We start from the raw sequence: 25,735 nt of genomic DNA, 5'->3' as shown, positions 1-25,735 counted from the left end.
TATATACGTCGAAAGGCACTGTTTTAGTCTGTTTTTCTATTGTCAAAAATATATGTCATCAAATAGATACAAGCAGCTCTGTGGGAATGTCAATTCAGTGCAAAGAATTGTGTGTCATATATATATATATATATATATATATATATATATATATATATATATATATATATATATATATATATATATATATATATATATATATATATATATATATATATATATATGAGAGAGAGAGACAGAGAGAGATCTTATTTTTCAAGGTACGGATATCACAGTAAAAAGACTACAGTATATATGTAACTGCCGTAGATATTTGTCCAATCAATTGCAGTCTTGTCCAGGAATACACATAGTTCATTTTTTATTGATATATTCAAATAAGCATAGTGACTGGCAATGAGCAGAGTGCAGAGTCTTCTGAGGTAGTAGCACCTACGGTAGGATTTCATTCGCCCATGCCGTACTAACACAGAGCTTAGGAAGCATAAGATACATGTATTAAAACACCATACAATCCACCTCAAAAAGTCTATATTAATCAACTTTGGGCACTATCAAGCCAAAAGGATGTTTTCGAATTTGGAAGAGATTAATTTATTTTCTTGCACCTCTTTTTTAGGACATGTGGTGTTATGACCATTTAAACATGGAGGAATCTACGAGAAATGCCAAAGGGAGTGAGAAGACAATCTTGATAAAACTATTGACCTAAAACTGAGCTGGCTACACAAGGTGATAGATTAAAGAGTGCAATCTGTTTACATCAACAAGCACAAAGGGGACCCTTATATCATTAATAATTAATTTCTTTCCATTTTAAGATTGATGATTAATAGAGACATGATACTTAGGCATATGTGCAGAGAATACCCTTGGTTTCCCCCCCATAATCTTCAAGCATTAAATCAAAAAGGGGGGAGGAAAGACAACAATGCAGCTAACCTCTACAGCTTGACGGCTGATAGAACAGGACAACCAACCCAACAGATTTCAAAGGTCAAATAAAGAGGTATTATAGTTACAGTGCAAAAAGATGAGAAATTCAAGCTTAATACAAAAAAACAGCACCAAAAAAAAAAAAAGAAAATGCATGCAATTAACTGAGGTATTCAAGTGAAGAGGGCCTATTGATACGAGAAAAAAAAGACATTTAGGCTACAAGCTATGTCACAAAATGTGTTTTTGAACTAACACAAAAAAACAAAACAAAGGCTGGTATCCATATCCCTAAGAACTGACTTCACATGTGCAAGCCTGTAGTGTCACATCTGCAATAGCTTTGGTAAGTGAGGGATGTGTGAACAGCGAGTTTGTTGAATAAGAACATTGTGTGTCCTAAAGACTGTACTTAAAGGTGCTCTGTGTCTTACAGAAGTATCCAATTCATACAAAATCTGCAGCATATTGCCTGGGTGATATGTCTTCTTTTTGATGTTTGTTGTAATATCAAAACAGTTCAATTCAGTCAATGGAGAGATATCTAATGTTCAAGAACGTAATCATTCTTGGTATCAAAAGACATTACTGAAACCAATGTGTCGACTTCAGTCATAATAAGCTTTCTTTCTCTCTAGATATACTAATAGATTTATAACGTTTATATAAGCTATCCAGTTGCCATGGTTAATACATAAGCTACACAAACATGCATCCTAGAGTGCTGTTAAAAAACTATTTTAAATTACAGTAACTGGGAATGTTGAATTCCTATCCATTTCTCAGGATAGGAGGGATGGCCTTAGCATGTAAGGCAAAGAATATAATTCATTAATTTATATATATTGTTACGTATATGATTTTGGTGTCCGTCTGACCACACAATTCTCAAGATAACAGACACTAATGGAATAAGTGCAATAATGATTAAGAATACCATCTCAAGACAGATTTCAGACAGAGGGGACAACGCTGGTCTTGCCTCAGTGATCTCCCTCTGCTAGCCATGTCCGCCATAGCGTTTTAAAAAACGATTTTAAAACTGGCACTAGTGCACAGACTGAGGAGTTTAGAGTTTTTTCATATTTTTGATTTACACCTTTGATTTGAACTACGTATGTACAATCTAATACTACGCATAATACGCATAAGCTTCATAGCTCAGACACAAAGCAGAGGTTAAACAAACAAACAAAGAAAACGTAAGAAAAAAACAGTGAGAAAAACAGAGCGACACCTGACCTTTTTACTTTTAACACTTTGCTATACGTTAATAAAGCACTCTTGTGATTACACAAAGCAGAGGAGAGAGGGAAAGTAAAGATTGTGTTTGCGCAAAAAAAAGAAAAAAAAAAGAAAAAAGAATATCCATCTTTTGCGAGATCAGCTTGCTTGTGGTGTATTCTGACTTTTCCCCCCCCAAGTCTCCACACAGTGTTCCCTGGCTGCCTTAGTTGTGCTGTCGTGGGCTGATGATACAGGGCTAACGTCGCGCTGTGGTCAAAGCAAGCATCAGTTTCTAGCGCCAGTCGCTAGGTGGCTAGCGTGTGTAGCTCAGTTGTTTTGGACCTGAGGTTGATTGGCTTTGAGGCTTCGCAGGGCCCGGCGCGCGGCGGCAGACTTGGCGATCCGGTAGCTGCGGCCCACACCTTTGAACTTGCCTTTGCCCACGACCTCCACCGTTACCCGGACCTTCCCGTCGTATGTTCGCTCGGCAGGGCTGAGGAAAAAGGGCAGTTCAGGTAAACTCTTCGGGTCAGGGTGGGTTGGATCACCAACGACCCAAGTGTGTGGGACATGTGTAATGCTTCCATTTCCCCAAAAAAACATATCTATATGAAATGTCAATATGAGTGACACCTTTTTGCATTATTTTGTATTTTAAACTGTAGCTTTTGTGTGCAGCTAACACCTATGTTTCCTCTGGCCATTAATGCAAGGAATAGCTAGCTAATTGATAGTACCTAGAGCTAACCCTACAACGAAATATAAATAATAATAATGCAAGCAATCTACCTTACCTCGTAAATGTAAATCTATATCTCTTTACCTGAACTTGGCAGTCTCTGGCTCCATCTCCAACAGCTCTCGCACCGGAGAGCGGGGAACATTTGCTGAGAATTTCTCTGCGATGGAAAGAAATAATCATAAAAAAAACAACTTTTCAAATATGAACCCTTATCTTTTAAACTCCTCACTGCGTCATCAGAGCAGACAAATATGAGAACATTTGCCAATCATAGAACTTAAGAGGCCTCAATGCATGAACTGTGAAACAATCAGAGAGGGGAAATACAAATGTGGAAGAGTTTCTCTTTGCTTCTCCCTTCCTTACCTATAAGTGGCCTCATCATTGGATAATACACTTGCCACACCGTCTCAAGTGACATCCTGCTATCCATGTAAATTGCTCCAGCTAGCGACTCAAAGATATCCCCCATCGCCTTAGGGACCTCAATGTCCTCCTCTTTCTCCTCATCTTCCTCCGAGCGCCGCAGCTGAGAGGAAAAGGAGAGATATATTACAAGTTGTTTTGTTAGAGTGAGAAATCAGGTGTTTTATCAAGTGGTCTGAATAAAAAAATATCTGAGTCAGAACACATTTTCTACTAATAGAGTAACAAATGAATAGGAACATTGTAAAGAGAAAGTAAAAACATTCATACTGTGAAGATAGAAATATCTAAAGAAAGACATTAACTGTACCAATTTCTGAACCAGTGTTCTAACATCCATAAAACTCTTAGATGCTAGTGTTCGCCATTCAGTATGCATCAGAAATGAATATCCAGGAAAACGTGTTGTAATTGCTAACTGAACTACTTAAAGCTTAATCAGTTGTACCCTTGCACACTTTTGTAGGCCCCGCTGTCCAGTTGTGTTTTTTTTTTACTGATTTTCCTGAATTTGTTTTTCCTCTTACTGTATCCAATGTTGTCCCTTAGGCATAAAACAAGCTCTCTGCTCATACGAGAAAAGATTTAGTGCCAAGATAGCTATTTCAGGATAAATTAAATCCAACTGCATTGTTTTCCCAATACTCAAAAATCATCTAAATACAAAACAGATTCATAGGAACTGACAGCCCATGTTTTGGGATAAAACATTTCTGAACATTAGCACAAATACCAAAAAGCCATGATTATGTTCCAGCAAAGATTTGTTGGTCTAAAGAAACAAGGTATGCTGGGATAATTACGATGGGCGGCAGGGAAATAAAAATAACCTTCTCTTAATATTAAAACAACTGAAACAAAACAAATCAAAACATGAACTCTACATCACCCACAAAGGTGTGACCCACCTCAGAGTCCATGCCTTGCATCTCGTTCTTCTCCAGCTGAAATTGCACAAAGTCGTCGATGACGTGGAACAGCTCAGGCGAGACAGCCTTGAAGTACTTGTGGTAGTCATACTTGACGGCCAGAGAGGCGAAGATGGTGTTGTTGACGAGTGCCGAGCGCAGGTCGGTGAGCACGCCAGGCGAGTGCTGCCGTGGGTCTTCATAAAGGTGCTTCGTTATGAGGTAGTCTAAAATTGCATCGCCAAGAAACTCCAGCCGCTGGTAACAATCTGGAAGAGAGAGAGTGAGTGGGAGAGTCAGTAAGGAAGTGTCAATCATACTGCTATGAACCAACATAAGCATATTACAGAGGCACCAAGAACACTAAAGCCAAGTATTTAAGATGGAATTAAGCTTTTATAAACAACAGCCTTTACAGCCAGCAAAATATGTGTTCTTTGTGTGTCTCTTTACTATGTACACAGCTTATGGATGTTGCAGGCCCTGACACGTAATTCTACTATAATGGTATAGGAGGTTGCTGTGGCACTACCTACCTGTAATGGTATTGTAATGGTAGGAGGCGTGGGTGAAAGCCTGGAGCAGATAGGCCTTGTTCTGGAAAGTGTAGCTGATCTTGCTCTCAAAGTTCTCGAACCCGGAGATGAGGTGGTTGAGGGTGCGCTCAGCGTCCGGGTGGTCAAACATGCAGCGGGGCGGGATCTTCAGCCACCCGTACTGGTGGTCAAGGGTCGTGGCTTGCGGGATCGCAACCTCTGTTATCTGGTTCTTCCTCTCTACCGGCAACACCTGTTGTAAGTACAAAAAATAATTATACTTTCAGTTATACACTCACCGGCCACTTTATTAGGTACCTTGCTAGTACCAGGTTGGAACCCCTTTTGCCTTCAGAACTGCCTTAATTGTTTGTGGCATAGATTCAACAAGGTGCTGGAAACATTCCTCAGAGATTTTGGTCCATATTGACATGATAGTTCCACCACATCCCAAAGGTGCTCTATTGGATTGAGATCTGGTGACTGTGGAGGCCATTGGAGTACAGTGAACTCATTGTCATGTTCAAGAAACTAGTTTGAGATTATGTGAGTTTTGTGACATGGCGCGTTATCCAGCTGGAAGTAGCCATCAGAAGATGGGTACACTGTGATTATAAAGGGATGGACATGGTCAGCAACAATACTCAGGTAGGCTGTGGCGTTTAAACGATGCTCAATTGGTACTAAGGGGCCCAAAGTGTGGCAAGAAAATATCCCCCACACCATTAGATATTTGCGGTAACAAGCAGTTGAACAGGTGTACCTAATAAAGTGGCCGGTGAGTGTATATGTTTCAGACAAGGTCAAAATCAGGGGGTTATAGTGTCACTCCACTAAAAAAAAACAACACCTGTCTCAACCATACTCATCCAAGAAAACACAGAAAAGGAAGAAAAAAACGTACAATTTAAATGATGGTTTATATGCTGGCTAAGGCAATTGGAACAGCTAAGTGGCATTGCATGGGTTCTATTCCCACAAATATTGTCCATGTGAATTTGGATAAAATTGTCTGCTAGATGCCAATATCATCATCATCATCATCATCCAAGATATGACACATAACAGTCAAGACTGTGTCAGGGGGCATCACCTTGAGGCCAAGGGAGCAGAGGAACATCTGAGCAGCCCTCTCCCCGCAGCTGGTGAGGTAGCAGCCCAGCAGCGCCTCCACGCAGTCAGCGATGCTCTTGTCGGCGATGCACTGTTCTGTGTGCAGGTCATACGAGATGGACTGCTTGCCTAGTTCCGCGCCACAGTTCTCCTCCGACGGGTTCCAGAAGCCCACCACGAATTCATCCTCCTCGCCCGCCTTGCTGGGGTCCAAGTAGCACATGGCGTCCCACGAGCTGTAGTCAAACTCGTCTGCACCTCCACCACCGGCCGAGGAGTCCGAGGGGTAGTGTGCGGCGGGTGGGGGGGGCTTCTTGGGGGGCTTCCACTCGTGAGGAGGATTGGCAGTGGGGGAGGGCGAGGACGGGGAGGGGCCAGGGATGGAGGCACCACTGCTGGCAGGGGTGGGTGAGGGGGGGAAGGTGCTGAGGGAGATCTTCTTGCCGAAGGCACCTGAGCCCATGAGCATGTTGTCAATGAACTTTATGTGCTCCTGGTAATACTCCAGGTCATCCTCCATGTTGACCTCATCCTTGGTCTCCTCTTCCTTCCACATCAGCTCCTCGTCCTCCTCCACTTCATCCTCCTCTTCATCAAAGTCCTCCGCAGGCTGGCCGTTGGACAGGATGTCCTCTTTGGCCTGAGAGAAAAAGGGAGAAAGAGACAGACAAAAGGTGGGAAGGGACAAAAGAAGGATGAGGGGGAGAGTAACAGAAAGAAGAGACAGACAGGCAGAAGACAAAGGCAGAAAGAGAGACACAAAAAAAGGGATGGATTACAACCTGAATTGTATTCAGACCTATGTCTTTATTATATTAAAAAAAAGTCTTTCTAATCCAGAGTGCCTCTCAAAGACGTGGTCAAATCCCTCGGTGGGATTTGCAGAGATTACAGTCTCAGGGTTTCAGTCTAAACCGCAGCATTAGGTCAGCTAAGAGGGTTTGGATGTGTAAGGAGGCCGCCGCCTATCCAATTCAATGACTCATGGGCCTAATGCAATTCAATATCTGACAAGCCATCCTTAATGGTACATTTACAACCATTAATAACCCATAAAGTTGACCATGTGGGAAAATCTCTGATGCATATTCATTAAATGCTAATGGCTCTGACATTGAATATTGTAATAATACGAGGGCCCTGACGGTTAAGATTACATTGCCCCAATCGTATCTCTGACACACACACACACACACACACACACACACACACACACACACACACACACATCTCTGAAAATCCAACACCATGGTTGACTTAAGACCGCCAAGACAGGCACACATCTCCCTAATAGTAACTGACCAGAGAGGCAGTCTCTGGCCAGTTAGACCAACAAGCCAAATCCTCTGGGTATTACACTACTACCCTGTTGTCCTAATACTAAAATCATAATAATAATAATAATAATAATAATAATAATAATAATGTGGTGTTTTAATAAGGTGTTTTTCTGAACACCAAAAGACACTTTGGGTGTCTGCCACATTTATGCCTAATTTCCATTTATCATGCTGCTCATCCTACAAAGTGACATACTCCATGTGAAGCTAGTATTAAGTAAAAGTACAGTGAAACATGCATTTACTGTCAATACAAAGTGATTCTTCACCATCACATAGGGGAAATAATACACTAAATGGAATCCTGCCAGAAAGGATGAACCCTGCCCTCTACTGGACAACTCATGTGTAGCATGAGCATCGATATAGGCTTAGTATTTTCACGCATACACACACGCACACACTACCTCATCGTCGTCCCATTTGTCATCGGGACTGCTCCTGTCCTGGTTGACCACATATCCAGGGGGCAACCAATTGACCGGGGGGTCAAAGATGGACACCACCATCCTGCTGGGAAGGCCCTTCTTCTTCCCCAGACGATACAGGTTACAGTTGCTTACCTGACATTGGAGGATTAGAAATCAATATGCATATCCTCTTAACATCTTGGAGAAATCTTTAATAAAAATTAACAAAAGCATGCATTCATACATATAACACATAACTAATACACCACTCAATTGAATTCAATGACACAGACGCACACACACACACAGGTACACACTTCCACGGTCTGAAGTCTCACCTTCTTGCTCCTCATGTAGGAGAGGCGCCCCTCGTGGGCGTCTGGGTAGGTGCAGAACAGGTAGGTGGTGATGGCGTGCTTGAGGAACGAGTCGCCCAGCATCTCCAGCCGCTCCAGGTTGAAGCCATCACTAGCGTTGGACAGGGTCAGGGCCTGCAGAATCAGCCCGGGGTTTGGCCCAAGGGTCTTGGGGGAGTCCCCTGCCAAGGCGGGGGTGATGGTGGTGCTGGTGATGGGGGTCTCCGGTGGGTCCAATGGGTCAGGTAAAGGTGCTGTGGGAGCGGCGGGCCCCGTGGCTGCTGCCAGCGGGTAGTCGTCTGAGGTAGGTTTATTCACATGTCTGCGGCCCTCGCCGATCTCTGAGGTCCTACCTGGTGTACATTCATCTCTAGGCTGGGGCGGTGTCCTCTGGGTAGGGCTTACTTTCTGGTTCTCGGTGCAGGGAGAGGGGCGCACAGGAACTGAGGTAGTGGTTTGCGTCGATACTTGGCTCTCCGGCAGCACGCTGGTCTGCTGGGAGCATTGGCAATTGTCATGTCCGTCAAGGTGCGCTTGGTGGCCGCGGCCGCTGTTGTTGTTGGCGACAAGGGCAGTGCCGTTAGTGAGGTTCCTGGACGAGGCGGACTCTGGCTGCTGGGGGTCCGCCTCTGGGCCGTGGGACTCTGGGGTTTTGCAGTCTGCAGAGAGGCTGGCGCCCTCCTCAGGCAGGGAGGAGTCGTTACTACAGGGTTGCTGGGTAGCAGGGTCAGGGGCTACAGTCTGGCCCTGTTTACAGTGATCGTCGTCGCTGTCGTCACTGTCGTCGTCGTCCTCCTCCTCTTCCTCCTCTGCACATGAGCCAGCACAGGAGATGAAAGACTTGCTGTCGATGGACTTCTTCCATCCAAAGTCCAAGTTTGGATACCTACAGAAACGAAGATAGATTGCAGCTGTAGGGCAGTGCCTTGTTCAAAATCGAAAATACTAAATCAACCTGTCATTACCATATTCCTGCAAAGTAATGGAATGGCAATGAGACTTAAAGGGATAGTTCACCCAAAAAGTTTGTCTGACATTTTCATACCTCAGTAGTGGGTCACGATATGTTAATATTTCTTTAGGAAGTATGAAAACATCTGCCAAATGTTGGTTTTAGGGTGAACTACCCCTTGAAGTTACACACTCACACTACCCTCCCAAGTCTGGCCATTAGGTGGCGTGGTTGAGCACTGTAAGCAGACAGACCTGAAGTCTGGGGGCAGGGTCTGGGCTCCCACCCCTGCGTCACTGGCAGTCTGAGCTCGCAGTTCCTCTGCCGTCAGGAGGCAGTGGAGGCGGTAGAGGATGCTGGGTAGACACACGGCTTTCCTCCACAGAGATGCAGGAATGGGGTGGATGGCACAGAGCTCTGGGACCAGGATCTAGAAAGGGGAAGGCGAGGGACAGGATGGGGAAGATGGCAAGCACTGAGTACTGTGTAGTGTTCGTTTCCAGTTTGAGAATCTATTCACCAGCATGGAACTTCAGTCAAAAGCAGATAGTGGTGTGAAAATACAGAATGTGTATGAACTAAAGAATTGTAGTGCTCCAGGATATTCTCTCCAGACTCTCCTGTATAAATATGGGAGTGTATGTCTGTTTGTCGATTACCTGTTTGTTCTGCAGGCTCTCCCACTTGGCCTTCCTCTTCTCTGCACTGCTGAGAGGCAGGGCTTTGCCCTTCTGGTTCAGATGCCGTGGGGTCAACAGATTCAGTCTACAGGAAGAGGTCAATGACTATCAAACCACTGGACTCTAGTCTGAGATTACAGGCTACCTGAATGTTGTCATGGCTGAACAGCTGACAAACCATAATATAGGAGTTTATGGGAGGTTGAGATGGGGTTCCCTTCCATCTAATAATGATCCCTTAATTACAGCAAGTGTCAAACAAAATTGGAAATAAAAAAATGGGGATGGACTCTATCATTCTGTACAGAAATAGGCTAGTATTAGGACAAGGCTCTTCCTCTCCCTCCCTCACTCACTCCTCACCTGGAGGAGGTGTGGTCCACGTCCAGGAGAGGCTGGTTCACATTGGACAGGTCCAGGTTGTACTTTGTTTTGTAGTACTCGGCAAACGTCTCGTACTCTGGCGAGGGGAACTTGCTGAGTGGCGTGAGGTCTGTGTACACGTCGGCCACGTAGAAGCGGTGAGGCTGGTCAAAGTTGCGATACCTGGTAGACAACAGAGGGACATCGGTTAGCATGAGACAGGGAATAACTATGGACTCACGACTGAAGATGCTGCAGTCCTGTTGTAGAGGCAGATATTTAACTGAAATATTTAACACGGGCATTTCCGTGAGGACCAAAATGTGAGATTCATCAGACCATATCAAATTGGGTGTCAAAAGAAAGCTAAAAGACTATATTTTGGGGAAATTAAGTGAGAAATACATTTCTCAACCATTTCCATCATAAGAATAGGGATAAGCAAAGGCTTTGACTTCTGGTCAAACATATGGAAAAGCGTCTCAGAAAACATCTACCAGAAAGTCTTTAAGAAAAACATCAAACTTCATTAATGTTCAAATATAGACCCCAGTCAACTAATATCAACACATATTTATTTTTTAGGAAATGGTTTGATTTCTGTAAGTTTAAGAATCAAAACTCTTTGCATAGAGTTGTATGGTTTAAACTTTACTATCACGGGATTTTGTTTGGCATATGTTCGAAATTGTAAAATCAAGTCCCAGCAACATTTTGTTACCCTGGAATTGCCCAAAGACATTTTATGTCTCTAAGAATTAGAACTTCAGGGGTGTGTAGTGAAGTGAGTGGACCTTGGAATGATGACAGCGTCCTGGTAGTCCTCCAGTTTGAAAGTGAAGGGGTTCTGCTTGGTGTACTGAGTGGTAGGAATGCCGATGCGTGCCTCAGACTTCTCAATGTCCTCCATGAACTTGAAGTCCAGATCTAGAGTATTGGAATCCTCAACTGAGAAGAGAAAAAAACAATGTTAACCAAGACCAGGGGTGAAAACACATTAGTGAGAGCATATACAATTCAGATATACAAAACTCAGGTTATCTGGAGTTCTCTGCATTGTCATGGAGTGCTAAACTAAAAAGTCCTACTTGTGCCATGTTTGACTAGGCACCCTGAAACACACAACTAGAGGTAAAATGCAGCTGGCCATGTTCTTCTAACTCACCACCATTGAGATATAACACAGTATGTCTTTATGTATCTAACTCCCCAACATGGAGAGGTAAAAACACAGTAAGCCAAGTATATCTTATTCAACTCACCAACATTGAGAGGTAGAACACAGTATGCCGAGTCGGCCTGCGTGGGCTTGAACTCCAGTGCGGGTTTCTCCAGGCGGAGGATGTGGGAGAAGATGTACTGGTGCAGGCGCGTGATGAGGTCCAGCTGGGCTGCACTCAGGGTGAAGCCCGACTTCTGCAGCTCGATGGAGATGGTCACCTCGCCCGAGCGCGTGTACACCGGGAAGTGGGGGATCTGGGTGAGAGGAAGAGGAGGGTCAGTTTACTGTGAGGGAATTTGTATTTGAATCGAAATAAAGTGCAATCATTGGGATGGTTTCAGCGTGAGAGGGACAGAGAACCTAAAGGAGGATATCAACTGTTTTAAGGCTGAACAGAAATTGAGGACATATGCAGAAGATAAAAAGAAGGCTTCCCATCGGGTATTAGGTGGTTATCAAACTCACCTGACACACAGACAGAGAAGTGGGGTAGGGAGGCTGAGACAGAGAAAGAAAGAGGGACTAGAAGAAACACTGTTACGGGTGTGTGTCTCTTACCCGAGGTATAGGTTTGGCCGTCAGGATGCCGAAGCACCTAGTAGTGTCCTCAGGGGGGTACAGCTTTCTCCGACGGAAGTTGAGCTCGTCCGGGAGAGGGGTGGTAAGGACCATCCCTATCACATACAGGTAGTAGGACTGCTCCGGTACGGGGTAACTGTCTCGCAAACATTCGGGTATCTGGGTGAACAGAAGAGAAAACATGGCGGTCATAATCATAACAATCTCCCTTAATATCTACTATCATCTATGACAACCTGTATAATAATAATACATTTTTGTCTTTCTGTTTTGAAGGGGGAGGCTCTTCTACAAGCTTGTGTTGGGTAACTCCCCTCACCCTGCACATGTATATAATTAATGTATCTTCTTTGTTTATTTCTCCATCTCTCTCTTTTATGTGCAAATAAATAAACTAAACCTGTGCACTAATTCAAATCTTCTGGTTCATGGATACATAATGACAAGATGTATACAGGACTAAATTCCCCCTGTTTATTGCTTTGACCTTTGACTACTGTCAATACATCACATGATTAAGAGGTCTTTCACTTGAAACACGGCGTGTGCTGCACTTGACACGAGGTTAACCTCTGACCTGTGCTTGCCTTTTCCTGAACATCCGTGGCGTGTGGCGTCTAATCCTTTCTATTCAGTCTTAACTAGTAAAACATTCTAAAGGGGGAAAGGATAGAGTTGGTCCCGGCTTCCTTCAACAGAGGAGCCTATGCAGAGTCATTGTGGTGGTCACTCACGGCTTTAGGGTAGCACTGCCTCCTCTTGGTAGAGCCTGGTCTGCCCGGGACGCTGGTCTCCTCCTCATCGTGTAGGTCCAGCTCCTCCTCGTACTTCACTGTCTCCTTCCCCACAGGCATCAGGTGGTCATCCAACTCACCTGACACAGAGAGAGGGAGATAAGTGGGGGAGGGAGAGAGAGACAGACAGAGAGAATGAACGAGTCAGGAACAAGCTGTAGAGACCTACATGATGGAGTCAAACATGGAAACATTCATCAGACAACGTATGTTCTTCTCGATAATGTTGTTATGAAAGCTGCTTTACCTTGTTTGTGAAGCTTCTCACAACAAAGTAGTGCAACGGCTTTCTCTGCAAGTCTTGCACAATTCATTATGGGCCCCTGCAATTATAAAATGAACAATTACAGTAAACAAAGGACTTTTTAGTTAAAGGTCACTGGAAAAATGTGGTCTCAATTGGATTCTGATACATTATCAAAGCTCACCTTGACGGGCACTCGCAAAGGGGAGTTGATGGGCAGGTACAGCGTTGACTGGTAGCGCCCATCCTTCAGCTCCTTGGACTTACATTTGGGTGCTAGGTGGGTGAACGGGTCACTGGGCAGTCGGGCACAGTACCTGAAGCCAAATGGGAAGGGAACATGAAAACACCAACAGCAAAAGCAGAGCAAAAATATATATTTTTTGTAGTTTTTTTTACCTCATTGGGACTACTGGCTTTACATAAAAGTTAATAAGATCACCATGTTGTATGACTTTGTGTGGAGACTAGAGGGCTTTTAGATCAAATACAGTTATTTTTGTTCCAGTCAATAACTGACTGTATAACAAACATGCTTGATTCTTGAGGGGAAAAACACAAAGTTACACAATGTATGTGTGTTTTGGGTTAGTTCAGACAGGCATACCTGTTGATGTGTCCGATGGCTGTGTTGATGGTGACTCTGGGGCTACTGTCCTCAGAGCGGAGCACGTAGGGCGGTAGGATGTTGTCATCGTCCAGCACCTGCTCAACCTCAAACTCACTGACCTCTGCCGACTTGGAGCACTTGTTCCTCAGGATCTGGACCGACAAGGATTTATTAGGATTCCGCTTTAGATGACCACACACACCTTCAATGACCTCAGTTGTCTCCCAATTCATTTGGACCTCAAGACCCCTACATTCATCTCACATACCTTCTCTATGGCCTTGTAAGTCCTCAGATCCTCTTCAAAGGTTTTCGTCCTCTCGCTGTCCGCCAACATGATATAGTTAGAGACGGGCGCCCTGGCACGGCCTTTGGACTGCACGTAGGACCTGTACTCTGTGGGCAAGTCAAAGCGGACCACCAGATTGCACTTTGGAATATCCACCCCTTCCTCCACGATGCTGGTGGCGATGAGCAGGTTGGTCTCGTGAGCACGGAATTTGCGGAGAACCTGAAGAAAGATGGGTTGTAAGGTGTAGCATTGCAATAAGAAATCCAATGGATAGAATTGATAGAAATCCATATTCTACATAACACAGCATCATGTCTGGCCTACTCAATACACTGCTATCAGAACGTTATGCAGCACTCCAATCTCCTGAATATGCCAAAGGGAAAAACATTTTTGGGTTTTAAGTAAGCTTCAATGCTTTACAAATAGGAGGACGATATCAGGGGAAATCAAATGATGTCTGTTCCCACCTCTTCCTGTTTTCTGAACTCCACCTCCATCTGCTTGTTGCGGGGCTGGTTCTTGCCGATGCTGTGGCCTGTGATGAAGTTGCTGCTGATGTAGGCCAGCTCTGGGTCCTGTTTCCCAGCCTCCTTTATGAGCCTAAGAGGGAGATAGTTGTCATCATAACGGTGTTAGTGTGACCTAACATCAAAGTCAAATAATGCTGTTTCTTTAGGTTACCTTCATATATTGATGAATTTGTGCTTGCAGCCATCAGTGAATAGATTTCCAAAAACCTAAATCAGAGCACCTGCTGACCTTTTTCACAGATTGTGGACTTGCAAAGACCCTCCCAACCTCAACCATCCAAAACCCAAAACAGAAATGGTTAAGGGCTTCCTGCCCCGATTTCCTACCGATTCAGCACGACCGCCGTGTAGCGCCTCTCCACAAAGATGATCCCACAAAGGATGTTGGTGAAGGGCGAAGGGAAGTTGGCCTCGGGCTTCTCCTTCACTTCCACCTCTTCGTCTTCGTCTTCATCCTCCGAGTCACTCCACGACACATAGTTGTCCTCGTTGCGGTTGTTGTACCACTCCACACTCTCAAACTGCTGGCGCTCAAAGGGCTTGTATTCGTGGAGAATCTCCAGGAGGCGGATGACCTTGGGTGTGACGAACTTGAGGTCTAGCGAAGCTGGAGAGAAGTGCTCTTCGCACAGGGCATGGACTTTGCGCAGGATGGTGTCAGTGAAGAGCAGGAACTTGCGGTTCAGCTCCTCCTGCTCGTGCTTGATGTATTTCTGGAGCTCTCGCACCATGATGCCCGCCACCTTGTCGGCGCACCAGGGACCCAGGACCAGCAACACAGCCTGGCAGTCACTCAGCACCTGGATAGAGAGAGGGGAGGGGATGAACACAGGGTTGAGAGGGAGGGACTGACTGTTTCATCTTAGGTCTAACTAAAAATGACAACAATTTCTGCATTGCATTCCGACACGGCTTTCAATGGCTGTACTACGGTTGCCTAGGGAGACTAATACCAGTTTCTTCAGCCATGATGAGACCTTTCTTTGGTATCTAATGGCAACAGGAGTTAATCAATCACCTTTTGTACACCAAAGCTCCTTATATATCGAGACCCAACAAAGTCAACAAAACAAATGATACCATACCAAAATGTAATATTAATCAAAACTTCTAACAATGCTCTCTAAGCTAGAGCTGTGCATCCAAATAAACAGACTAGGATTGTGTTCTCATCGGGCAGGCAGACCTGTTTGGATATGAAGGTGGGATCTCGGTCCTCTCTAAGCACAGGTATGTTGCAGTCACTGAGGAAGTGAAGAGCTTCGTCCAGTTCACTCAGCAGGCGCTCTGAGAGGCCGTTCTTGTCCAGGTAGGGTCCACAATCCAGCACCACTTCTCTGGGCTGGGAGGCATATCTTAGATGGAAACACACACACACACACACACACACACACACACACACACACACACTTTAAGTTACTGATGTAAAGCCTCATCTAAGCAAAAGGTCTACACTTAATACAATTCAATTCATATAGAAGCTTAGAGAAACAATTAAATTCATTACAAAAACATTAAATTCTCTCAAATAAAACAAAACACAGTGAATTCAGATTATTGTTATGTCATTACATGGAGACCAATTTCAAAGGGGCATCACACTGTGCATGAAGGCCTAGTATAGTATGTACCTGTCCAGGACAACAAGGTCTGTAGCGGTCTCGGCGTTGCTCCTCAGGATCCGCTCCAGGTTCTGGATCTTCTGCTCCAGTTCAGACGGGTCACACTTGCCATTTAGAATGGAAGCAGTGAGACCCAGGATACGAGGGCTACAAGAACAGCCCTCGCACAGCTGAAACATTCCAAAGAGAGCAGAGTATCGGTCTTTCACCTTCACAACCAACCTGTTAGCATCAGTGCTAATGTAATGGAAAATAGTGGGGATAAATAAATCTATATCTGGATGTTTTTTTCAGCACCATCAGCTGCTCCCATCACCTCCACTGTGCTAAACAGTCTGTCGTTGTCAGGTGTCAGGGATTTTCTGACCAGGCGGCACATTCAAACTACAGACTAAGCACTACAGTTCACTTTGAATTCAATGCATTAAATCATGCTGATGAAATGCATCTGCCATTTTGTTTTCCTACACGAGTCTCTCGATAACTTGCACCTGTTGGGGTCCATCAGAAACGCACTGGTTTGCTAAAGTGCGCAATTCAAATACATTGAATTAGCGGAATTTAAGCGCAAGTAAAAACACCAAATTAATTTAGGAAAAACATTATGTTGGTTATTGAGTTCTGTCAACTGGACCTAAATAATATTGTGTTGAGGGTTAGGGTTATGATGATTATAGCATAATTTGCTCTCGGGTTACAAATCGTGATACATTTGGGAGCCACCTGTACAGCCGCAAGATATCAGAATCTATGTTGAGGTGAGTTACCAAGGTACGCCTGTTGAACACTGTTTGTAAATTCCATGCCATTGTAATGTAGTTTGTAAAAAGGATATCCCATTTATGCTGGTCTTTGTTGGGAAAGGTATTGAAGGAGATTTAAGGAGTTTGTGGTTTAGGCCTGAGTGCACCAACTCACATAGATTTATGGTGAAACTTCCATCTGTTTACAACAGTCTGTTCTCATTTATTTAGTATATTTCTTTGAACTATTAAATTGGTTATTTTTTATTGATACGCTATTCTCATTCTTCCTATTTGACTCAATTTAATATTGTGTGATAATGGTTCTACTAAAACAGCATGACATACTCGCGACCAGGTTTGCGCACAGAGTCCAGAGTAATATTAAAGTTCATGTGCATAGCTGACAACAAGTAAACTTGAGTCATTGACATAAGGTATTGAACCATGTGTAAACTCCTGACGATTTCTTGTTCTTCTACTTTCCCAAAAGACTGACTGACACGTTCTCATTTCCAAATGGGGGATATAATGACTACTCATAAGCATCTATATGCTTTTACTCTATCATATGGCGACATATGGGCTGTCAGGCTACAATTGAAATGTAAACAGAGACTGTAATTTTACCTTCATTATCTCCCGGTAGGGATGGTCCATGATTGCGAGGTGACATTCATCAAACACCACCAGGTTGATTTTCGATAGTGGCAAGACTCCATTCTTCAAGACATGCAGGAAGATATGGCATGTCATAACGAGCACCTGTAAGAAAAGAAAGGAAGAATAAATAAATAAGAAAGGAAATTAGGACAGAGAGGATGAATAGAGGGGTTGAATAATGAGTAAACATTATAGCCTGACACTTGTATAAATCCACAGTGCACTTCTCTCACTATGCAAATGGTATTGGAGACATTCTACACCATAATATATTTCCTAAAATTGAGCAATAACTTTTTCAAGGTCGATACGAAGAGCCCTACCTGATTTTCGTTCATTTCTCGATTCCACTGTTCCTCCGTCCATGCCGAGGTTTTCTCCACGCTGGTGTATTCGCCCACTTGGAGATCAGAGTGGGTCCTAACAGTAGCTGCTTGCTGAAGCACCGATGGTGCTTTACAAAGGACAGGAGGAAAAAAATAGCCATCATTGTCAGCAATATCAAGCTGTGATGGACTTGTATATAACATAACAGTCCCTGTCTTACACAGCTGACGCTAGATTTACAGTGCCTTCGGAAAGTATTCAGACCCCTTCACCTTTTCCACATTTTGTTGTGTTACAGACTCAATTAAAAATGGATTAAATTAAAAGAATTTGCCATCAATCCACACACAATACCCCAGGTTTTAGGATGTCACTACCAACTCAAACAAATTTCATAATTTTCTCTTGATCCTGACAAACTCCCCATTTTTGCATTTTAGCTCATTTTAAGAGTGTCACAGCAAAGGGTCTGAATACTTATGTACATGAGGTGTTTCTGCATTTCAATTTAAAAAAAATGAGTTTGCTTTGTCATTCTTTTAATTTAATCCATTTTAAATTCAATCTATAACACAACAAAATGTGGAAAAAGTAAAGGGGTCTGAATACTTTCCGAAGGCACTGTATATGCAGTTAAGTCAGTAAAAAATAATGCATTTGAATTATTGGGACTTCATTTGCACGTAAACAGTGTTTGCAGTTGACCAATGCACAAGAGGAGATGACAGTACTTTGATGATAACTTCAATGGAGAATTGGTTTCATCAAGATAAAGAAACAGTGTGTAGCTACCTGCATTGACCAGGAAAACCGTCCTCTTTCCATTGTCTCGGAAGCCTCCCCGGATTTGGTGGGAGAGCTCTTTTGTTAGGAGTACTGCAATAAAGGTCTTCCCTGAGCCAGTATTTAAGCAGACGATAGTATTATGTTCAATAGCTGCTTCAAGAAGTTCAACCTGTTTGGGCACAGTAGGTTATTTATTATTAGTTAGTTAACAGATAAGTGGCGATTTGATATCAATTGATTTTAGTTTGAATGTAAGCCAGTCCGATGTGTACATCTAGGTTTACTTTTCAAATACTGATTTCCATGACGAACAATGTCTAGTACATACAGTTATGGCATGGCAGTCAACACATAACACACCACAGAAGAAAACTGTCACGTTTTCCTTCTCCCTTACCTGATATTTCCTAGGCGTGTAGATGTTGTCATGGATGGCCTCCTGTTGCCACGGGAGACCAAAGAAGGGCCCCATGGGTGAGGAGGCAGGGGTGACCAGTTGTAGTCCTGCCATGTTTCAGGGCAGGGGCGTAGGGGGGGATGGGGTCCTCCACTCGTCCTCTCTTTATCTCATTTCATCCTCCTCCTCTAAAGCTTACTGATTGAGGAAGAAACAGTAACAAAATCTTAACATTTTGGTCCACATGCCTTGCTTTTAACCTTACTCCTCTAAAATGTACTGTTTGAAGGGAGAAACATCATCACTAAACTCACTAAACACTTTAAAAAACAAAACATCACTTTTTTGGAACGTATTCTTCTTCTAGATCTACAGTTTGGGAGAAAACGACACATGCAAAGAATCATAAGAACACATGCACTGATTTAATATATTTCTGTGATCACATGCCATTACTCTTGCCCCTTGTATCATAGTCCTCCATGTTCAGTTCCAACCATCCCCTCCCATTCTATTCCCACAATGTTGGCCTAGCAGTGTTAGCAATATTGGATGTTGCCTCAGGGGGAATTCCTTATACTGAACAGTAATCAAAGAAATCGATTTTGATTGGGTGGTGATGGTGGGCAGGGCAGGGGAAGAGTAGAATATACTCACAGGTAGGGTCATAGACTCTCTGAGTGACCAGGCAGCATTTATTCTGGGCTTCATGATCAATGCTCATCAATCAGCTCATGGTACTCTGCCGAATCTCTCAACAAGAAGAGCTGTGCAGAGAAACAGACAACATTACAATGGGGTTACTGACTTGTTTTGACCATGCATGTAATGATGGCCAGGTCAGATAATGGTGTACTTCATGGGCAGGTGAAGAGATAAACTGTATGTTGACACCATGTAAGTCTGCCCTAACTTGGAGACAATGCAGAACAAGCATCCTAAGATGGCCAGGTAAAATTATGGTGGACTTCTTGGGCAGGTCAAGAGATAAGGGGCCACAATTTGCTTCTGCTAAAGAGCACTGCGCAACACTAAGTTTTAGTGGGCATTGCCCAGTTGGTAATTTCGTACAGCAAACTTTCAGTTAGCGTAGAGGGGGAGAACAGGTCTCCGGCAATAAGTGGGTGGGGATAATTGGATATGATATGAAGACGCCAATTGTCCTCGACAATCGGGATTTCCCTGCTGGTTATTATTACAGTAGCTTGGTGTAGGCCTACTTTGAGTCACTGGTAATAGTGGATAATATTCAACGTAAAAATAAATACATTGCGGGATCATGCACGGTTCCAATGATCAGTGTGGACGAACATGTATGCTAGTTTATATTATTTTCCCCTCGCAATATTTCCATAGATGAATAAGTGGAATTTGACAACTTTCAGGATGATTCCACCAACCATGTTTTAAGTTTGTGCGTAAAGGCTTTCCAAACATATTTTCTTTGATATAGGTATGCATATTTTCCTATAATATACAGTATACAATGTTTAACATATTCCCTTATTTGATTTTATACATTATCAAAGTCATGCACGTTTCCATGATTTAGTTAGTAATTGACCCAGAGAGCGATCGACCTATGCAACCTTGGTCATTCGATGTTTTAATTGTAATTTGTTGTAATTATTGATACCAAAACAGTCTTTGCACATGATTTTAGTGTTGCACAGCGCTCTTTAGCAGAAGCAAATTGGGGCCCAGAGTGTATGTTGACACTATTGCAACCATGTAAGTCTGCCCTAACTTAGAAATAATGAAGTAATAATAACACTTGAGGAGTGAAAGTAAAGCAACAGTTTCCATTTGCACAAAATGTGATGAAAGCTCTCATGTATTGCTCTCAAGCCCCAGCTCTAGCACAGACACCAGGGATTCGGCTAATCAAAGTCAGGAAAATAACTTGAAAAGGAGTAAAAGTACTGAGGAGCTACAGCCCCATCTTATTTGCGGCCCCAAAAATAAAAACCAATGACATCACACAGACAAAATGTTTTCTACCTTTGCACTAATGAAGCTCTTTTACATACAGGTGAATTCCTCAAAAACGCATCTTACCTCTACGCAGTGGATGGGCAGTAGCAGGGCCTAAGGAACTGAAGACTTCCTGTGCTGCAAAGAAAGACGGAGAGAGTAGAATGAGAACACAGGCATGTTGTTGGGGGTGGTGTGGGGTGGAGGTCTCTAAATTCTGGATGACAACTGGCTTTTCAACACACTTTTCGCCCCGAAATCAAGACCACACGTCTTCTCTGACCACCACTGCTAAACACAGCTGCAACCGATCTTGGAAGTCATTTCAGCTCAGCGAGCACAAGCCTTCACTTTTATAGAGTGCACACATTTGCTGTTGGTTAAAAACTCAGCTCACTCCCGACTCGATGCGGAGAGCACATACAGGCATAAATCAAATCAAACCGATTATTTACTGGGCCGTGCCCCAAACGAAACGCATGCTGCTGACATGGCTCACTTTGCCCTCTCGTTACTCTTTCTGCGTCAATGATCTGTCTGACAAAGACTGCATTACATGGTATTGGCATCTAAAGCGGGCATAAAATAATCTCTGACTTGCCTAGCAACTGAACGACAAAAGGCAGGCTAGTTCCAATTGACTTTCAATGGGCCTCAAAAGAAAATTCCTTGGTTTCTTAATTTTCACCACCAAAATGTCACCATCTGTTTTGTATATATTAGGGCTTTGTCTGACAAGTCTTTTAGAAGTTGGTAGTAGGAGAGTGAGATGGTTACTCATGAAAGGTCACTACCATGTTCAGAATTGGCACTTTTGGGCAATTAATTGCAAGGTATATATATATGTATACTGATAAAATACTGATTTTCTACCGTCAACCTTTTGGAATAATTGCATTGTGATTGGAGGGGGGGGGGCTCTTTTATCAGATGTGTATTTTATTGTCACTTTATTTTGTTGTTCTTGTTTGTGATGTGAGCTGCTGTAACACCTTAATTTCCCCTCGGGGATCAATAAAGTACCTACCTATCTATCTTTTGTAAATCAATTTGCCTACAAAAGGAGTATAACCATGATACTCCAATGAAATCCATTATGCTTTTCCTTCATGTGCATTTCATGGCACATTTTAACAGCTCCAAAATTAAATGTATCCATATTCCCAGATGTTTGACTTTGTCCATAGCATACAGTAGCTAACTGGTCCTTTCCTCTGAGAATTATTAGAGGGCATCTATGTTCATCAGACGCTTAGGCAACAGGTAAAGGCCATGCCAAATAAATGTGTAAACAAACACCTTGTAGTCTAGGCTATCCTTAATTAAACCTTAATGGAGCATTGAGTGGACATCAAACTTGTTAGAAAAGGGTCTGGGAAATACAGTAACAGTAGTCTGTTTTGCGTTTCTCTATGGTCACGTTTCAGGTCTACTTGAAAGGCATGCAGCAACCAATGGTTGCACAATTAGATTGCATTTAATCATATGCACTTAGCTGAAAGGCTTATCCACTTTGTTGTGAGATGTACAATGTAGTCGACCTGAAAAGTGCCATGTCTCTAATCCAGAAGGTGTGTGTTGACACTATTGCAACTGTGTAAGTCTGCCCTAACTTGCAGACGATGCCCCACACGCATCCCATGATGGCCAGGTCATATTATGGTGTACTTCTTGGGCAGGAGACAAGGTGTATGTTGACACTATTGCAACCATGTAAGTCTGCCCTATCTTGGAAATAATTAAGAAATAATAACACGATGTGTGAAAGTGAAGTAACAGTTTACATGTGCATCAAAATGTGCTCTCAGACTTTAGTCCGACCCATCCCTACACAACACTAGAGCAGTATTCTGTAATCCTGGTACTGGAGGCCTGCATTGTGTGCACAGGCTTTTGTCCCAACTCTTAACAGACACCCAGGATTCAGCTAATGAAAGTCCAGAAAATAAGTTGATCAGGAGTAAAAGTCTTGTGCCGACCTTCCATGACCAGAGGTGGGTGAGGGGGGGTTGTATTGTCAATACCAGGCGTAGACACACCGTACTGTGATTGGACTGTGACCTGATCATGTTCGGATATCAAAAGTTGCATGTAGAGTCCTTTTGTGTTGAGGCCTGGATTGTTATGTTAGATAAGAAAAAGATCCTAGCTATAGGTACACTTGAAATAACTTTGTGAAAGTTATGGCAAGATTACATGGAATGGAATACACTGGTAAAGCGATTGCATCATAATCAAAGAATGTCTGGGGACTGTCTGTCTGGGGACAAACATAGCAAGTTTGTATTGGAAGCTCGATAGGAGACGTGTAAATTTAGCCATTTTTTTTAAGCGTGATCAAATATTTGGATTTGATACGTGTACTGGTAAAAGTAACCACTCGCTAATATAGCTGAAAATCTTTTTTTTTTTTTTAAATAAATCTTCTAACCTGCGCAGTTTTTCAGTCTCCGTTTCTGGGACGATAAGATAAGTGAAAGAATGAACACTTCAATTTTATTACGTTGGGATCAAGTTTGACCAAATATCAACATTATCATGTCAGTGTTACTGCATTGCACTCTTGTTTGGGTGTCTCCAGTGACATTCCACTTCACCAGTGTATTATAGCCTCTCTCCTTGAACTCACTTGTATGCAGAACTCCATGGGAGTACAAAACAGCATCAAAGCACAACAAGCGATATCTAGGGATGCAATCAATTAGCATAACAGATTAAACCGGGGCTCGATTCAATCTAGGAAAAGCCCTAAAGCCAATCTGCTTTCCACCTCCACTGACTTTGACCCAGAAAAGGCGGGTGGGTTTGGATCCTGCTCTTGCCATGTATTTAGAACAAATAGATCAATAATTCATTCTCGCTCATTCTGCACTCACTCACATTTGTGAATAGTGACAGAAGAGTTTTGTGCTAAACATTTGCTGTGCACATGTGGCAAAATGGTAACCCCCCCCCCCATCTCACCCCTCCCCCTTCCAAGGCACACATGCACACATGTGAGCACACAATAGCAAACTAATACACTGGTCATAGTCATAACGCATCATGTTGACAGTGACCACTATTACAGATCATTGAAAATAATGGCCATAATAAGGCATTTTCTTTTAAAGTGGTCGACAATAATAACTACTAATGAAATTATACAACTTGTTTTCAGGATTTACAGCTACAGCATTGTACTTTATAAGTCACAATGCTGCTTCTCTGTCCGACATGACCAACAAAAAATTAACATGCACTGTGAGTGTAATTTTAACCCCAATCAGTGACCTTCTATTATTTACTGTAGTGCATTGGTAAAGTACAGTGTGTACATGGGAACGTTGGAGGGTCCCTTGTTTAGGGGCTAAAGCATGCTCTCCAGTGTCATATCAATGTAGCTAGGTTAGCTAATTAGCTGACATCCAAATAAGTCATGTCATGATGACCTATCCGAGTCCACATATCTTGCCATAGACAACTGGCTGTTGACTGATGTAACCGTAATGAATAGTACATGAGCATGTTTGGGAAAAGAAAAGAACACATTGCAAGCTAGCAAGCTGAAACAGGGAGCAACAACAACCAGGCATAGCTCGCTAACTTTTAGCTGCACATCAGACATCAACACATTGTCAAAGAAGTACGAGATACACGGGAAATGTAATTTGAGCTATGTTTTGGAGCATATATCGTTGAATCGTAACTAGCAAGGCCCAATGAAGGAGACCTTGGCCTTTCGAGCTAACCTAGCTAAATAGCGAGTAGATAAGACTGACAGTGGCAAACACAGAAAACAAAATAGCTAAACGTAGCTAAGCTAGTTTACACCGTTAACAACAATGATAGGTAGCAAGTAGCTGCCATGGTTACTCATTCAATTGATCCATACCAAATTGTTACATATAAATTAACACAACAAGCTAGCTAATATTGTTGATTGTTCTAGCTAGTCAATTAGTTAGCTAGCTACCAAGCTATGGCTTGCATCAACACGACGTCAACTAAAACCACGCGTGCAATACTAGCACTTGCATGCTATCGAAGCTAGCTATCTTCATGCACCAATTGTGTCTTTAATGAATGATGGGCATGCAAGCAAAGCTACTTTGTGTAACATACGTTACCGTATAATCGTATATTAATGTGCAACAGCAGAAATGTGCACGGTCTAGTAAACTACCAGCTAGCTGGCTGGCTAATGTTAGCCGTGGCTGGGTGCGACAGGGCATGCCATGGTTTGGTCTGTCGTCGACGAAAGTCTGCACATCAGCACGAGCCAGAAGGAACAGCATGCATTCTGAGAGTGCTTCAGTTAAACATCCTCACCTAATAAATAATATTTATTTGGCTGTCTTGAATGAATATTATCCGGTTAATTCGTTTGAAACCCTTTCCTCCATTCCCTCCTGATGCTGTCAGAGATTAATCCACGGTACTTCCTTTACCTGGGCCTTCGAGGCGCAAGGCTTTTGCGCCAACTACGTAGGATTATTGTTTTCCATGCTTGAATACCACGTGGGGCCACGCGTGTGGTGGTCGAGAATACAAGTCCGCTCATAACGGTGTTTCAGAAACAAATGAAACGTCCGTTTCAATTGGCTCCACATATAAAGCCAGAGGTCAAATGTAAGGATTGGGCGAATCCACGACTGTTTCTTACAGTAAATACTCATAGAAAATTGCTCCTCTACATCAATATCAGCGCTGGTGGCCAGGCTGTGTTTTTTGGATTCCACTCATTTTTACTCTCTATTAGCGTGGTTGGGACAACCAAAATGCTAAAATGCTTAAATCAAAATGCATCATCAATTCCTCATCAATACCTCATTGGCTTCTCAAGTAATAATGTGAGCAGTGTGTGTGCGTGCGTTCACACTTATTAGTGGCCTTGGCTTCAGGTGTCAGCTAGTGGTAGCTACTGACATTTGGAAGCTTTGGACATTTGCATAACCGGAAAGCTTTTAGCTGTGTGTGT

The 25,735-nt window shown here is 43.1% G+C and overlaps 1 protein-coding gene across 1 annotated transcript; it reads right to left on the bottom strand.

The window, feature by feature from the left end:
- Window positions 1-232: 232 nt before the first annotated feature.
- dicer1 (dicer 1, ribonuclease type III) lies at window positions 233-25,205 on the bottom strand. The gene is made up of 30 exons (XM_083682912.1): window positions 25,087-25,205; window positions 20,860-20,913; window positions 19,459-19,568; window positions 18,802-18,999; window positions 18,411-18,573; window positions 17,615-17,745; window positions 17,259-17,393; window positions 15,895-16,055; window positions 15,450-15,618; window positions 14,591-15,063; window positions 14,201-14,333; window positions 13,707-13,949; window positions 13,436-13,590; window positions 13,013-13,145; window positions 12,832-12,907; window positions 12,525-12,664; window positions 11,770-11,949; window positions 11,252-11,465; window positions 10,784-10,937; window positions 9,990-10,172; window positions 9,606-9,711; window positions 9,201-9,376; window positions 7,977-8,880; window positions 7,636-7,791; window positions 5,869-6,528; window positions 4,776-5,028; window positions 4,240-4,508; window positions 3,272-3,434; window positions 2,987-3,062; window positions 233-2,656 (listed from the first exon to the last, which is right to left on the bottom strand). Exons 4-30 carry the CDS (start codon window positions 18,913-18,915, stop codon window positions 2,491-2,493), a joined length of 5,886 nt encoding a protein of 1,961 aa, XP_083539038.1. The 5' UTR covers window positions 18,916-18,999; window positions 19,459-19,568; window positions 20,860-20,913; window positions 25,087-25,205; the 3' UTR covers window positions 233-2,490.
- Between the last annotated feature and the right edge of the window lie 530 nt (window positions 25,206-25,735).

Source organism: Argentina silus (genome assembly GCF_951799395.1).
Source record: "Argentina silus genome assembly, chromosome: 13".
Classification (NCBI taxonomy): domain Eukaryota; kingdom Metazoa; phylum Chordata; class Actinopteri; order Argentiniformes; family Argentinidae; genus Argentina; species Argentina silus.
Note: the sequence above shows the minus strand (reverse complement) of the source record. Positions and strands in the feature narration are given on the sequence as shown.

Bases quoted from the DNA above. Each gene is read 5' to 3' on its own strand.
- dicer1 (XM_083682912.1), bottom strand. From the start codon at position 18,915: ATGGCAGGACTACAACTGGTCACCCCTGCCTCCTCACCCATGGGGCCC. The intron at 9,712-9,989 runs GTGAGGAGTGAG...CTCTTCCTGTAG, and splicing joins GTGGACCACACCTCCTCCAG to ACTGAATCTGTTGACCCCAC. The intron at 9,377-9,605 runs GTAATCGACAAA...TCCCCTTTCTAG, and splicing joins AGAGCCTGCAGAACAAACAG to ATCCTGGTCCCAGAGCTCTG.